Source organism: Ruditapes philippinarum, unplaced genomic scaffold, assembly GCF_026571515.1.
Source record: "Ruditapes philippinarum isolate M1 unplaced genomic scaffold, ASM2657151v2 ctg2431_1_1_1_1, whole genome shotgun sequence".
Taxonomy (NCBI): domain Eukaryota; kingdom Metazoa; phylum Mollusca; class Bivalvia; order Venerida; family Veneridae; genus Ruditapes; species Ruditapes philippinarum.
The window spans coordinates 21,295-37,572 of NW_026855903.1; the positions used below are offsets into that span (position 1 = coordinate 21,295).

Consider the following 16,278-nt stretch of genomic DNA (forward strand, 5'->3'; position numbering starts at 1 on the left):
GGGCATCGCCGAAGTAAATATTACTCTGATAAAATTTAGTTCTTTGCACCCTAGAGTCCCTTTCGCGTATTAAATATCTTTTTGTTGAATATTCAACAGGAAACATCCGTTTTCAACGGAAGTAATTGTAATGTAAATAATTTTGTGTCAAACTGGAACATGCAGACAATTAAAGCATGCAACAAAGGATAATTTAACAATTTTAACCAGTGAAACGTTACAGATACAGTAGAGTTGGTGGACAGACATCTGTAGGATATCATCGTTATTTTCTAAATGCACTTTGTCAAAAACTATGCGAAGAATATTCTGGATGCAGAAGGATCAGATTTCACAGATCATAACCTTATAAATGGGTTAGTGTTTTGTTTTCTGAACAAAACACAGCTTATTTTATGTTTATGACTGGTAGATATCATCACTTGCCTAAGGAATAAAAGAAAAACATCTTCTCAAGTAGGCCTACAGTGCACTTAAAACTTGCAAGGTAAGGACAGTTTAGTTATTGCTTCTCTTGGCTTATTTTTGTTACAGTTAGATTTAGTTGAGAAATTCAGATCATCACAGTATTTGTTCGGGGTAATAAAATAAATAACACATGGGTTTGTGGGTAACAGTAAAAATATCATCCCTCGTATAAATACTCGGCTACGCCTCGGGTAACAGTATTTTCCTCGGGATGATATTTTTACTGTTACCCACAAACCCATGTGTTATTTATATACTGTCATACAAATAGAATATATAAAATTACTATACTAAATTATCATAATGGCGAAATGATGATTTCGTTTTTTAATAAAAATCAAAATATTATTTTTTCAATGTTGTTAAATCAAAATGCGTATGAACAAAAATGCATGCATGTAATGCACATTCTCGTCTATTTATAAATTTTAATCGGAGGGAATTTTCAGGTTTCTGTTTTAGTATATATCATTCGTATATACTTTTATGGCATTAATAATATCTTTTACATAACCATTTCCATTCATGTTATTTAACATGAATAAGCTTGGCAGAATTAACTTATTTAACAGAATAAAGCGCCAGCTATTTCATATAACTAATGAATTTTCAATCCACGGGGAATGATTCATTGGTCTGGTTCAAAAGCTTTAATCAGAGTATCTTCCCTTTGTAGTGTTGATATAATTTAGTAATATGTGTAACAATAGGCAATATTATAATCATTTATTTAAAAATAAAACAGGCAATTATCAAAGCTTACAGGCAAAACAAAAAGCCCCATACCGGTTCGAACCCTACAAGAAATATGTCAGCAACATTCAGAAGGGTCATGGCCATTCAATGATGCCAATTTGGAAAACATAGATGACTTTTTGAGTTCATAGTTTGTCTGTGTCATATTAAGGTGTTAAAATGTTCCTGCCTAAATAGGAAGTAATGTTAATACAACAGATCATCAAAAGATCCAATTTACATTTTCTTAAGATGAATATGTATTATTTCAATTCTCCTCTATTTTATAAAATTTTGTTGAAACATTTCCAAGATTTTTAAAAGACGATAAAAATTTGAGGGACTGACGGACAGAAAGACTTACAGACCAATGACCAATCTTTAAACCTCCTTGATTGTAACCAAAATATAACATATTTTCATCAAAATTCTTAAAATAAAGAGGAATTAAGTTTTGAATAAAGATTCTACACTAATGAACCTTTTCATACATGATATGAGCTATGACAAGAACAATTGTCTTAAGAGTAATGTAAGTACCATTTATAGTAACAGAGAAGAAAAGTTAAAAAATGTAAGAAATTTCAAACTAATTTCAAGTTCAAAATTAAAATAATCATAAAATTCCAGATGCTAGACTAATACATCTTATTACAGATGATGTAGGTGATGATAATAAACATTTATTTAATTTTTAATGCAAAACCATGAAAAAATAAGAGAGTTATAGAGTTAAATAGGACACTTCAAAGTTAAAAGGGGATCATTCTGGAAATATGGACGTTAGATTTATTAACCTTGTCATTTTAATATGATGTGGGCTTTCAAATATTAAAGTTTACCCTTTAAGAAATGAAATTACAGTAAAACATAATAATTTCAAGTTCAAGAGAGCCATAATTCTGGAAATAGTCAAGCAAGATTATTGACTCTCCTAAGTCAGGTGTGAAATTAAGAAACATATACTTGACATCTGGAGTAGAAAAAGTATGAAAGATAAGACCAGAGTTATAGAAATAATCATTCTTGTTTAGTTTAGTGAAGTGCCATTGCACCCGATTCTTTTGTAGCAGAATGAACTATAGTGTTCTTTTTAGTTTTGTTAACAGTTCAATGGCCCACTTTCCCTATCATACAATGCAGGCAGACGGCCAGACTGACGAACAGAGCCCAAACGTAAAGTCCCCTCGGGTTAAACCGGTAGGGGACTACAAAACATTTTTTTCTATAATGTTATTATGAAATATACCACCAAATTGTCAACAATGAATAAATATGCCATTCATAAATGATGCTTGAAAAACACACAAGAATAGAATATTGAATTTTAAAACAAACATGAATCATATAAAACATTAAAATATGTGTGCGAGATATGTAAATGTACTGTTTAACCAAATTACCTGTCAAACTGTTTTATTCAATGACAAATTTATAAATATTATTATATTTTCAAATCATTAATAGCCTAATAACCCACCACACAAAAACATATTTCTTTGCCAAACAAAATCAGGAGTATAATCGCTTAATTATGAGATATTATAATATTTATGACACAAAATGTTTAAGAAAAGCAAGAATAATAAACAGAAATGATTTGTCTTCATAAACAAATGTAAGCGACAACCAGAAGATGAGTGTACACATAAACTGAGTTCAACAATCTCAAATGTTCAAATGATTACAATAGAAATACATTGTATTTACTAAATATCCCAGCAAATCAGTTGAAGTAAATACTTGACATAATAGACTAAATTAAACATAAGATGACACACGGTTATTTCAGTTCATACGCAGGCGCTTTATTGCAGCCTGAATACCCATTACGTCTTACGTAGCATCATACTCAATATTTGCATTAAATACTGAAATGAAATCATTTCCTAGATTGCCACCGATCACCGAATTGTCTATAACGTCAAAGGCAAACGACCTAGGGCAGCGCAACCCAATTGCAGCTTGTTTCAATACCTTCCCAAGTTTGATATCTACTAGAAATAACGTGTCAGACGCACACACGAGAAGCATTTCACTTTTTACTATGCATAGATCAGTACAACCCTGTAATTCCTGTAGTGTTACTGTCGACGGATTTGGGTTGTTCGCATCAATTATAATAAGGCCAACCTCCCCAGCAGCCACAACAATCTTACTTCTGTCATCATTAACAACTAAGGCATAACATACAATTTCCTGCCCAAACTGATGTAACTCTTTATGATTTTCTCCGTTTTCATCACACGTATAGATGGAAAGGTTGTCGGTATAGTATATGACACTGTCTTTTCTGTATAAGCGAAAACAAGGGGCCTTTGTTTTGAAAAACTTCTCTACGTGAATATCAATATCCTCAACATTAACTTCACAAACCTGGTGGCCAAAGGTAACAAAGGCTTTTGAGGCATGAATTGCACAAACGTCAAACGGAGTTTTCGACTTATCAAACGTACATTGGCCTACAACGCTATGGGTCAAATCAAGCTTCTTCAACTTTTTGTTTACATTGTCGATGTGCAGAATTTCACCTGAAGGTAGGGTACAAAGTTTCATTGTCGTACACAATTTATTTGCCGGTTCATCACTTCTGATTCTGTACATTTTTGTGCTCACATCTTTTGTTATTTGTCTTACACGCTGGCACATTCTAAAGAAGATAAATCATTACTATTATTAAAAACGTGACCGTGTTTGTTTGTGTTTACGTTTTAGTTATCTTTATGCAAAATTACCTACAGTTTTTATTGTTGAAGTGGAAAACAAGACAAGTATTCAGATGAATTCTGATGACTAAAATTAAGCCCATAAACAACCAATCAGAGATTAATACAAATATATGCACAGAGATAATAAAATAAACAAATTCTAGCCTAGTGTTAATTTGTTAGGAGTAAGGATTTCACGGTGTTTACACAGCAACTAAAACAAAAATCTGGAAGTAAAGTCTTTTTTAATGGTTATTTTTTGTTTAAATTAAATGATGAGGCTTAAGTTTTAACTTAATATCTGCAATGGTTTACATTATGTTCAAATACTAAAGTAATTTTAAGAGGACAAAAGTAGTTCAGAATTTGAAATTTGGCCAACATGCACGTACTGGTTTCAATGATACTGACGAAAACGAGGAACAATGTATTATGAAAGCAGGAACAAGTTACATGTACATGAGTGTTTCACTGTGCAGAACGAAAATAAGTATCACAATGTTAGTGCATAAATGCATTGTGTTTAATATAAAAGCCTTACCTATGCTTTTCTTCGCATTTATGACAAACAAACTTATCATGTTCGGGACAAAACAGCTCAGCCTGTTGTTGGGGATGATTTTCGCAGAATAAATCGTCAGCGTGTGTTTCATTTATGACACCCTGTTCCACTGAAGTCAATAAAACAAAGTAAACTGTTGCATACCTGACGTTATATGTATAGAAAAGTAAACTTTAGTAAAAACTTTACACCCAAACGTTTGTATAAATCATGAATACAGTAGTTTGATGTATATAAAACTTTTACACGGAAGACTGATTATAATACGCTATACATATTGAGATGACTTGTAGGAAACATCGTCAAAACACGGATTAATAGTTGATTTAAAGATATTTACAACTCTGTGTTAGTGATTGCAATCGAATGAAATGCAAATGAAGAACTGTTAAAATAAAAAAAATGCATGATATCATTATAAAGGAAAAGATGTAGTAAATATCAAATCTATGGCGTTTTGCTATGAAATAGTACAGTGCATTCAGCAAGAATAAATATTTAAAGAGAATTTTTTTTTCAAAAAGAAAAAAAAACCTTAAGAATACACGTTAATTATTTAGCAATAATTATAACATATAATTATAACATATAATGCATACTCAAATGCTGTTGGACTTCCTTTATCTTTTCATGTGATACGTTGGCATGAATGACGCAGACAATGTCGAATTCTTTAGAGAGAACAGTTTTAAGGTTTTCTATTTTTGATTTAAATTCATTCCCTTTCAGTATCTTTAACAGTTTTCTTATTTCTTCACACGATGCACACGCCATAGTCATCACAACCGTATTATCTTTATCCACAGATGCTGCTTTGACCTCTACGTTCATAATAGAGGCTACATCTTTAACTGCTTTGATTAGTTGATCTGAATATTTTTCTTTTGATCCTTCAAAAATGCATTTAACTACATTGCAGCATTCCTCTGAACTGGGATAAGATGAAGTGTATATACCCAATTTCTCCTCTATATCTGAATAAAAATATTTATAAATTTCAAATAGTAAGTTAAATATTAACATATTCACATAAAAATATGTACGCAATTATAAAGGCGTATCATTTTGCGATGTGTCTTTCTAAGGGAAAGACTTATACGTTTGTCTTTTTTATTCAAAATAAATAGTTAATAAACATATAGCCACTCTGCTTAAAGTGTAGACCTTACATTAAACTGCAAAATGCAATTGTAATAAAGTGCAACGGATATCATATTCCACTTAATATATAATTTCCATGGTTTAAATATAAAGCATCTGACATACTTATCTGTCAAGTTTAGCAAAACCTAGGTTTTATGAATATTGACTAGTAAGATATACAATGTATAGGGAAACTATAACAGTTTATAGTGCATCTCAGTAAATCAAGTCCAAGGAGGAAAGAGAGAATTGAATACCTTCTGTTCCTTCGAATTGTTTTCTCTTTTGAATGGAAATGACTAATTGTTCTTCCACTAAATTGACAGAAGTTTCCTCAATTGATTTTTGATGTCGCATTTCTAAAACAAAAAGATACATCTGTAGCTAAAACACTACACATCTTTATTTTTTTCTAATGTCACTGAATTTGATTATGATATAAAAAAAATAATATTGTCTCGACTACGAGATTATTTTATACATTGACACTGTACGAACATATTGTTATTCTATTGTGAACAATACTATACTCCTGTCGATGTTTTTTTTTCTTAAAATTCTTTGTAAACCCATCATAATATATAACTATAAATATAATTATATTATTACATGTATTATTATTATTATTATCATTATTATTATGTCATTGTTATGATTATTTTTAGCAGTAATGGTGGTTGAGGTGGTGGTGGTAGTAGTGGTAGTAGTAGTAGTAGTAGTAGTAGTAGTAGTAGTAGTAATTAACTTTTTAATCAAAATTATATTTATTATTAATACACCAAACAGGCAACCTTTCAATCTTCGTCTAGTCTGTTCCTTCAATTCGTTTTGTATGTCCGTTGTTTCTTCCCCTTTTTCAGTCTTTTCAATAAACATAAGTAAAAGATACTGTTGGCTTTTTCCAAGGTATTTTTTGAAAAGTTTATATACATCGGTGCCGCTTTGTCTGACCTTTTCTATAATTCTTTCGTTCTTCTTCGTTGTAGTTGTTAGTTCCTAAATAATAATAAGTCAAACTAACAATCGAATAATTTTTACATGTAAAATTATCTATTAACAGTTAAAGGTAGGCAAAGTGGCAATAAAAAGGTAGAAGAACCGCTTCGGTCGCTACATACCAAAACAAGAAAAGGGCATCCAGACTGATTCGTGAGCAATTACTACACAGTCGTAAAGTCCTTTTGTTGTGCTTTTGTTTTTCAATCTCATTATTCTTATATGAAGTTACAGAAATGTCTATTTTTTACACTAAATTGCACAATATAGCACTTGTTCTAATAAACAAATTTCATTTCTACCATTTAAAAGTGAAATATTGCTTGACACTTTCATTTGGCTGGTTAAGCGATATTGTGAAATTCCGTCTTGATTAGTGTCTTTATACTTAATTCGTTGTCATCAAAATCCATTCATGTTATGCACCCATTAGTTAAGAAGTCAATATTTTATTTATTGACCTACAAAGTAAACTGATGACATACAATGATATCACGAATGACTGTATTCTGGAAAACTTCGTCTTGTATCAAAAAATCTACTATTAGTTCAGGATCCATAGATTCTTTAATTGTCGGAAATGATCTATCCAGCACGCGCTTATGTGTCTCCTCTGTGTCTTTTGCTGTCTCCTCTTTATCATCTTCTGATGAATAATAGTTTATTATCCATATTAATTTTATTTATTATTCGAAAGAGAATTTTAAATTATTTAACTTATTATTGTTTAAGTTGTAAAAATAAAGTTATTGGTTACAATTTTTAGATAAAAAAGCACATTGAAATAAGTGTATCGATATTTGTTGCATTGATTTTTTTCTTAATAGATGGAAGTAAATATGATTCAATTTAAATGTTCAATATTGAATAAAATGTTATCTTTGATGAAGGCTTTAAATACAACGTTCGACAAAGTCTTCATACGCAATTATAATCATAGCACATATTGAACCGAAACAGTTTGATAACAAATGTGGTTTGCAAAGCTGAAAAAATTAAAAACGTAATTGAGAAAACATAATGTATACATTTATATTTTAACACGCTCATATACTTAACCTTTAGTTAATACCTTTTTCATTCAAACTGTCTGATATTTCTTCGTTGTCTACAGTTGTTTCTTCGTCACATACGTTTTGAAACAAGTATTTTTGTCTTGTTTTAGCACCTTCTTCGTTCTATAAAACATTATAAACATTGAGCAAAATGAGTCATTTAGCAAATTTTGTTTACATTAAACAAAAATAAAAACATAAATAAATTAACAAGCATATATTGTTACTAAGATATCTTGCTCACAATATATATTCATTTATTTTGCCTGAAAATATATTATGTTTACAGCATACTAAATTGGTCGAATAAAATTGGTTTTGTTTTTTTTACACAGTCAACATTACCTTTGATACGGACTCTTCGAGATTGGAATGTTCATTTATCTCACCACCTGTGTTATATAAGATCATAATTATGAACATAATCATTTTAATAATGAATATCATTACGTTGGAACACGAATAAAGGTTTCCTTTTTTTCGAAAGAGAATTTTAATTTATTTAACTTACCATAATTGTATAATTTGTAAAATTCAGATATTACCTACGCTTTTTAGATAGATAAAGTCACAATGTAATAAGTGTTTCGATATATGTTGAATTGAATATTTCGAAAATATTAAACAAAAGCTATGAAACTTGTTCTTAATTACGTCACTTTCGTAATATGATTTCCATGCCTTATTGCTCAATATTGAATAAAATATTACCTTTGGGGAAGGCTATAAATATAAATTTCGACGAAATCTTCATAAAGTATTGTAATCTAATCGAAACTGTTTGATAAGGAATGTGGTATGCAAAAGCTGGACAAAAAGAACGTTAATGAGACAAAAAGAACATTTAGATTGTTATACACTCATGTACTAGATGTTAATACCTTTTTCATTCAAACTGTCTGATAATTCTTCTTTGTCTGCAGTTGTTTCTTCGTCACATGCGTTTTGAAACAAGTATTTTTGCCTTGTTTCATCAACTTCTTCGTCCTATAAGACATTATACACATTGAAGCAAATAGGTCATTTAGCAACATTAGTTAACATTTTAACAATAAAGATACTTAAATAAATTAACAAGCATGTTTATACTAAGATAACTTGCTCAAAATATATAGTCATATATTTTGCCTGAAAATATATTATGTTTACAGCATATTAAATTGATTGAATAACAATGGTATTGTTTTTGTACACATTCAACATTACCTTTGATACGGACTCTTCAAGATTAGAGTGTTCAGTTATCTCGCCACCTGTGTTATATAATATCATAATTATATACATAATTATTCTAATCATAATAATAAATATTTTACGTTGGAACGCGAATAAAAGTTTCATTCTAACACTATCAGATATTTCTCTTATATGAACAAAGAAGGCGGAAGCGTGATATATTTCACAACAATGCACTCGCCGTTCTTTTTTCCTCCCCCTGTATTTTCAAACCGTCACATTGACGGCGCCATTTTGTTTGAAATATCTGATAGATAAAAACAGTTTTTGCCGATTTTTGTTGTGAAAACTAACTAGTAAAATGAAAGAAAATTGTCTTACTAAGAAAACAAATATCTTTAACTCGTTTACGCTGTACAAACATTTAACGTGTTGTTTACGTGACGTCACAATGTTTCGCTAAACAGCATATGCAAATACATGCATAGTAAAAACAATAACGCTTATTCAATGTCGCAAGCCAGTTAAATTTCACATTTATTTCACTATAAATGCACTGCATTGAAAAATTTAGAGTGAAATAAAAGATACATACAAAATTTTATTAACTTTTTCAATGTTCGTTCTCAAAATGTTTCTACACACGTAGACTTAACAACAGCTATTTTCCACCGATTGAAGCAGCCTTTAAAGAAAGTTTCTGTTGGAAACTATGAGGCAAAACATGTTTAACAACCAAACGTTAACTCCTGCTATATTTAATTTTTATTGACTTGTTAAAATCGAAACTGATTTTAATTATTCGTGCATTATTGTATTATAATGAACGTTTTTTCGGTCTTATGTTTTGTAATAAATCACTTAGGACTATCGGCCTTCGTGATTATATTACTACTCATTTGCACTCAAACTGTGCATTATTCTACAACAATGCACTCAGAATTATTATATATTTTCTTATTTTATTTATCATTTGAAAGGGAATTTTAAATTGCTAAACTTTATACGTGCATATACACATCTAGTGCAACGTTGCCATGAATGTACTTTATTTTTTTTCTTCAAACATAGAATCAACTATTTGATTTTTTAGACTACATAAAGCTAGAATTTTGCAATCTAGAAAAGTAATGATATTTGTATTTATCATTGATATATTGTAAACATTATTAAAATGGGATAGTCCCTCTAACACAACGAACACAAAGACAACAGCAAAATAAATATTAGAGACTCAATTTAATTAAATACTTTCATGAGGTCATGAGAGATTGTATGTCATCGTCATCTGTTTCATTACATCATGGAATCGGCGCGGCATAATTAGAAAAAACAACAGTTCATAAGTACCAAGAGTATAGAAAAACCTTAATCATCATATTCCGTTATATTTTATGATTTGTAAATATATGGTAACTGGCTAACTTATTTTTTTTTGTTAAAAGGGCTCATTGAAATAAATTTATCAAACAAATTAAGTAAATATAAAACAAAAGCTATGAAAATTTTACGTATTACCTAGGAAACTTACTAATTGAATTCCATGCATTATTGTTCAATATTGAATAAACTGTTATTTTTAGTATAACAAGTTTCGACATAATTGCCATGAAGTTTTATAATCTCAGCACATATTAAACCGAAATTTTTTGAAAAGGATTTTCAAAGCTGCAATAAATCGGTATTCAAAAATGATAAAGTATACATTTAGATTGTTACACACTTATATACAAGACGTGTTACACATTCATTATCTAGACGTTAATACCATTTTCATTCAAACTGTCTGATATTTTTCCTTTGTCTGTAGTTTTTTCTTCGTCACATACGTTTTGAAACAAGTATTTTTGTCTTGTTTCAGCACCTTCTTCGTCCTATAAGACATTATACACATTGAAGAAAATGAGTCATTTAGCAATTTTTGTTTACATTAAACAATAAAAAACATAAATAAATTAACAAGCATATTTATACTAAGATAACTTGCTTTAAATATATATTCATATATTTTGCCTGAAAATATATTATGTTTACAGCATATTAAATTGATCGCATAACATTGGTTTTGTTTTTGTACACATTCAACATTACCTTTGATACGGACTCTTCAAGATTAGAGTGTTCGGTTATCTCACCACCTGTGTTATATAAAATCATAATTATATACATAATCATTTTAATAATGAATATTTTATGTTGGAACATGAATAAATGTTCATTTTTATATTTTTTAAAAGAGAATTTTAAATTATTTTACTTACTATTGTATAAATTGTAAAATATAGATATTACGTACCCTTTTTAGATAAAAAAAAGCACATTGAAATAAGTGTTTTGATATATGTTGCATTTAATTTTTCTAAATAGGTTGAAGTAAATATGAAACAAAAGCTATGAAACTTGTTCTTAATTATTTAACTTTCGTAAGATTAATTCAACGCCTTATTGTTTAATATTGAATAAAATGTTATCTTTTGTGAAGGCTTTAAAAATAACTTCGACAAAATCTTCATAAAGTATTATAATCTAATCGAAACTGTTTGATAAGGAATGTGGTTTGCATAGCTGAAAAAAATAAGAACGCAATTGAGAAAAAAGTAAACATTGAGATTATTATACACTCATATACTAAATGTTAATACCTTTTTCATTCAAACTGTACTTCATGTACTTAATTTGTGGTATTTTCAAACTGTCTTTAGAATAAACTCTTACTTAAAGACAATGTTAACTTAGTAGATCATATTGCACACAGTTTAAAAAACGTCTACCTTTTTCATTCTCTTTCTCTGATAATTCTTCTTCATCTGTTTGATTTCTTTTGTTAGTCTGAAGTGCTAACATTGAACTTGTCAGCTTTCCTAAAATACCGATTAAAAATAAATCAGGAGTGGTTCGAGATTTGTAACTTAATTATTGTAAATGTCAATAGCAATGCTTAAAATGAAATACATATGTGTTCGGTGCAAAATCGTATCATTATAAAACATAATTGTGTTTTAAGTATATATTTTATCTGTAGGGGCATAAAAAATGACACAAAGCAAGAATTGTCTTGGAATACCTTACTTTAAGTTTGTCGAAAAGAAACGATGAGATCCGACATGCAACATATAAGGTAGGCCTAATTTTATGAAGTTGTTACTTTTTCGGACATATAAAAGATTAAAGAATAGTAAAATGGAGTATCGGGAATGATAACTAATTATTCGTAATTACATAAAATAAATGACATAGAACAGAAAAGTATTTTTATACAGATACAAGTATAAATACAATTTTAATACGATAACACAATAATATCGACACTTAGCCGAGACTTTGCAATTTAAAATTTTACAAAAATGCAAATTTATATCTTTATGTGCCTACTTACGGTCAACCTTATTAATAAGATTTTCTAATGCTCCACGATCAAAACGTGGTGGCTGTTTTCTTTGGTCAATTGACCTAATCAAATGAATGTTGATAGAGCTTTTCCCATAAATTCCTGCAAGGACGAAGCATAGAAGAGGAATATTCCATGTGTCCATGTAAGACATGGATAAATTGTTGGGATATAATAAATTCTTTTCTACGCCAGACAAATAAATGTCCATTTGTTCTTTAATAAATTCACTTTGTAGAATAACCCAAGCACTCAAGTCACAATCTGATACGCATGATCTTAAAGTCAATAGCAATCTCGTTCTTAAATCATTTTCTTTTTCTTTCATTTCTTCCGCCTAAAAATAAATATTTCATCAAAATAAGTATGCAAATAAAGCCTAACTGTGCTACAAGTTGTGAAAATTGTGAAATATAAACACCACATAACCTTTATTGATATTTTACACTTTTTCAACCGATATACCCCTACAATTTTTACAAAATAACATTATTAGTCACCGCTCATAAGATCATGCTCGATTTTTCCTTATTCTTTAAGTCATACATATCGGGAGGAAGAATATTGTAGTAAAAAGGACACGTAGAAAACAGAATTACTTAAACAGAATTACATGCACATTTCATATTAGACTTTGAAGATTAAGGTCTCGTTTGAATCCATAATCATGTCACTTTTGTCATGAATGTTCTTTACCAAAGAATGAATCAAATCAATAAGCAAATGTCAAAGTAATGACAATTCAATAAAGTTCCAATAATTTGACCTTCTACATCTGGAAATAAAGTGATTCATCAGAAGCTTTAAAACTGCAAAATTACATGAAAATTGCAGACTCGGTTTAATTGAGTCTGTTCATGAGGGATAATGGAATAGTGCAACATCATTCATAACAACACTGAAGTGAAGTACGGGGCAACTTTCTTACGGCTAACACAAAGCACTTGACACCTGCTGTTGTGATGTATAAATATCTTGAAATAAAGTGATCCCTCGGAAGCATTAAAAACAGCAAAATTGTATGACAATTGCAGACACACTAGTTAACTTTCAAAAGTAAATGAAAAAATAGGTTACGGTCATATTAAAATAATACAAAATGGGTAATGTGTATTATTTTGTACAAATATAAATCAAATATGTATATAAATAACAAAATAATGATGATTTAATTTATCAAAAAGCTAATTTTAAACGTTCGACCTTGACTGAAAGGCAATGTCAAATAAATGTCATTGTCAAATTTGTATTATTCATCATACCGTTTTGCCGAATTTTGTACGTGTATTATCCAAATCGGTAAATGCATATCACCCTCACCGCTGTGGGTTCTATTTCCGACAGTGACTTTGGATTCTTTCATGTGAGGAAGCTATCCAGCTAGCTTACGAAACGTCGGTGATTCTACTCAGGTGCCCGTTCGTGACTGAAATAATGCACGGAAGGGCACCTGAGGTCTTCTTCCACCAGTAAAGCAGGAACGTCGCGATATGACTATACTGTGTCGATGTGACGTAAAACCCAAAACAAAAACAAACAAATGCATATCAAATTTATGAATTTTTCCCTAAATTCAGTATTTGATTTTGAAGGTAAAGGTCATTTAATGCCAAAGTTATTTTCAATTATTTCTAAATATGTCATTTTATAAGTATTTTCCCAAGTTTGAATTAAAGTCAAAGATCAATAACAAAGTTATGGCCAAGATTAGCAAATTTACTTAATTAGATTAAATTGGCATTTTGCCCGTAAATAGTGAGTGAACAGGTGAAAATCAAAATAAATTTTGGTTTAAGTTAACCATAAACCCTTACATTTTACAACTTACTGCGCATTTACAATAAATAACTGCATGACTCAAGACATTCATCACATCTACCTGTAACGTTTTGTTTATATCAACTTTTAGGCAGATTTATATGTCATTATAAACATTTCCCGATATCAACTTTTGGTTAATGTCACTATTTCAACAGTCAATTATTTGAATTCATAGTCAAACCAGCTCAAATCAGATCAAATCCGGGTGGGTTTAAAACCTTGTCAGGGGCAAGCCGTTGAAACTTTACATTTTTGTTTAGTACTGTTTGGTTCCAGGAACGGATTTCGATAATCTTATAGCTTCCAACACAATCCAATTAAAATACATTTGTATAAACTTAACTAATTTAAAATCACCTCAATTTGATAATGAAAAAAATGAATATAATGTTAAGTTCAATTTAAACTTTTTAAATGTCTTGCACGAAGGATAGTTGTGGCCAAGTGTAAAGACATTCGTTCATTACATGAAGTTAACCAATTATATAGAGGATATCTGTTTAGTTCAGTGTAAGATCAGAATATATTTTACCGATTGAACACTAAAAGGTATATTTCACGAGTGGCGCAGAAATATGAACTTTTGGTGTTCACGAGGTGAAATATATTTCGATTTTACACTAAACTAAACAAATCGTTTTATTATTTGCAAAATAACGTTTATAATAATGCTAAATGAAATGTTAGCCAAATAATAATATAACGTAACGTCATTTACGAAGTCACACCAGTAAGTTGGTTTCCAGTATTATGTACGCTGGTTTTTCACTGAAACAACGTCACGGTCTTAAATTTAAAACACTGAAAATTATCAAATTGATAATTTAACTGTTTCAAAAAGTGATATAACAGTTCTTTATTGCACTGATATATTTCTTTATTACATGCTTTCCGGTGTTTTACTGTAATAAATCAGATCATAATATAATTTTCACTGTAGCAGTAAGTGTAATTTTTTATCTCATATATATTTTATATAAACAGTATGAAAATAAACAATTCATGGATGAACAAATATATTATAAGCAAACAGTATGTTATAAATGACACAAATTCAGTAAAAAATCTTTTTCCAACATTAACATTTGTGCCGTCATTACTTGATGACGTCATGGTGGAGATGGCTATGAATAGTTTATATGTAAAGTATATGGAATTCTTGAAAACTAATGTTTTTGTACAATTTGGTGAGTTCGATTTCATTGCCAGTATGTATTAGTGGTACCTGTTTATTTATTAATAACGCAGTATACCTTCTGTATGAATCTTTAGGATATATACAAATATTTTTGATCAAGATAGCAAATATAGGTCTATAAGTTTGAATCATGTTTTTTTTTCTTATTGATTGTGTTTAATATATATATATTTCAAGCTCTTTATTACTTGATTTTAAAACTGTAAACAAATATAGAGCATGCACATCAATATAAAATGACCGTTGCTAGGGATGTTTTATCGTAAGATTAAACGTAAGTAAATATTTATCTTTAGATAAAATTTTAACTTACGAGTGGCTTTGTGAAAATGACTTAAGATATAACTAACGATTATTGTAAGTCAAAAAACGTAAGATAAATCGACTAGGATTTTTTTGTGAAAATGTCTGCTGGACTATATATAAATGCGGATGAAAAGAATATCAAAACTAAATGGAATAGCATGCAAAAATCAAAAGTCATACGTAAATGTTCCTTCTTTAAGAAAAGAAAGTCGATGTCATCATTTATCATGTTAAAATGTTTAAAATGTAACAAACTTAGAGAGATATAACAGAACTGTATTTCAAAATTGATGATGTGACGTAATGATGTTTTGACGTTATAAAGGAGAATGCACGATGTTACGCGGCAAAATCAGTAAAAAATAAATAAAATCACTTAACCCATTACGCGATATACACGCCTTTTAACGCCTTTTTCACCCCCCCCCTTTCATTTTTGTTGTCTCAAATGGTGAAAAAATGCCTTATTTAGGCCCCCAACACTTGTTTTCGTTTGAGGAATGTTGTTAAAAAAGTGACCACTTTTTCGGCGCGGCCCTCCAATCAAAAGATACATCAGGGGGTTGCCAGAAGGGGGAGGTGCCAAGAAAATTTTGGACATGTGAGAAGCTATAAATGACCCCAGATTGATCAAGGTAACGTGTAACCAACACTGAAAAGCATTCGACTCTATCTCATTCCATTGAGAAGTTGCAGCACTTTAATGGAAAAAGTCAACGCAA

The 16,278-nt window shown here is 29.8% G+C and overlaps 1 protein-coding gene across 1 annotated transcript; it reads right to left on the reverse strand.

Annotated features, from left to right (window-relative positions):
- Positions 1–732: 732 nt before the first annotated feature.
- LOC132744773 (uncharacterized) lies at positions 733–12,385 on the reverse strand. The gene is made up of 14 exons (XM_060733552.1): positions 12,220–12,385; positions 11,615–11,704; positions 10,935–10,981; positions 10,612–10,717; positions 8,874–8,920; positions 8,549–8,654; positions 8,013–8,059; positions 7,685–7,790; positions 7,098–7,258; positions 6,408–6,612; positions 5,874–5,975; positions 5,073–5,447; positions 4,453–4,582; positions 733–3,853 (listed from the first exon to the last, which is right to left on the reverse strand). The coding sequence occupies exons 1-14, from the start codon at positions 12,383–12,385 to the stop codon at positions 3,040–3,042; spliced, it is 2,502 nt and encodes an 833-aa protein (XP_060589535.1). The 3' UTR covers positions 733–3,039.
- Positions 12,386–16,278: the final 3,893 nt, after the last annotated feature.

Excerpts from the sequence above, each read along its gene's own strand:
- LOC132744773 (XM_060733552.1), bottom strand. The coding sequence starts at position 12,385 with ATGTCTTACATGGACACATGGAATATTCCTCTTCTATGCTTCGTCCTT. Across the intron at positions 10,982-11,614 it reads AGAGAAAGAGAATGAAAAAG|GTGGTGAGATAACCGAACAC; the intron begins GTAGACGTTTTT and ends TATATAACACAG. Across the intron at positions 8,921-10,611 it reads AGACAGTTTGAATGAAAATG|GTGGCGAGATAACTGAACAC; the intron begins GTATTAACGTCT and ends TATATAACACAG.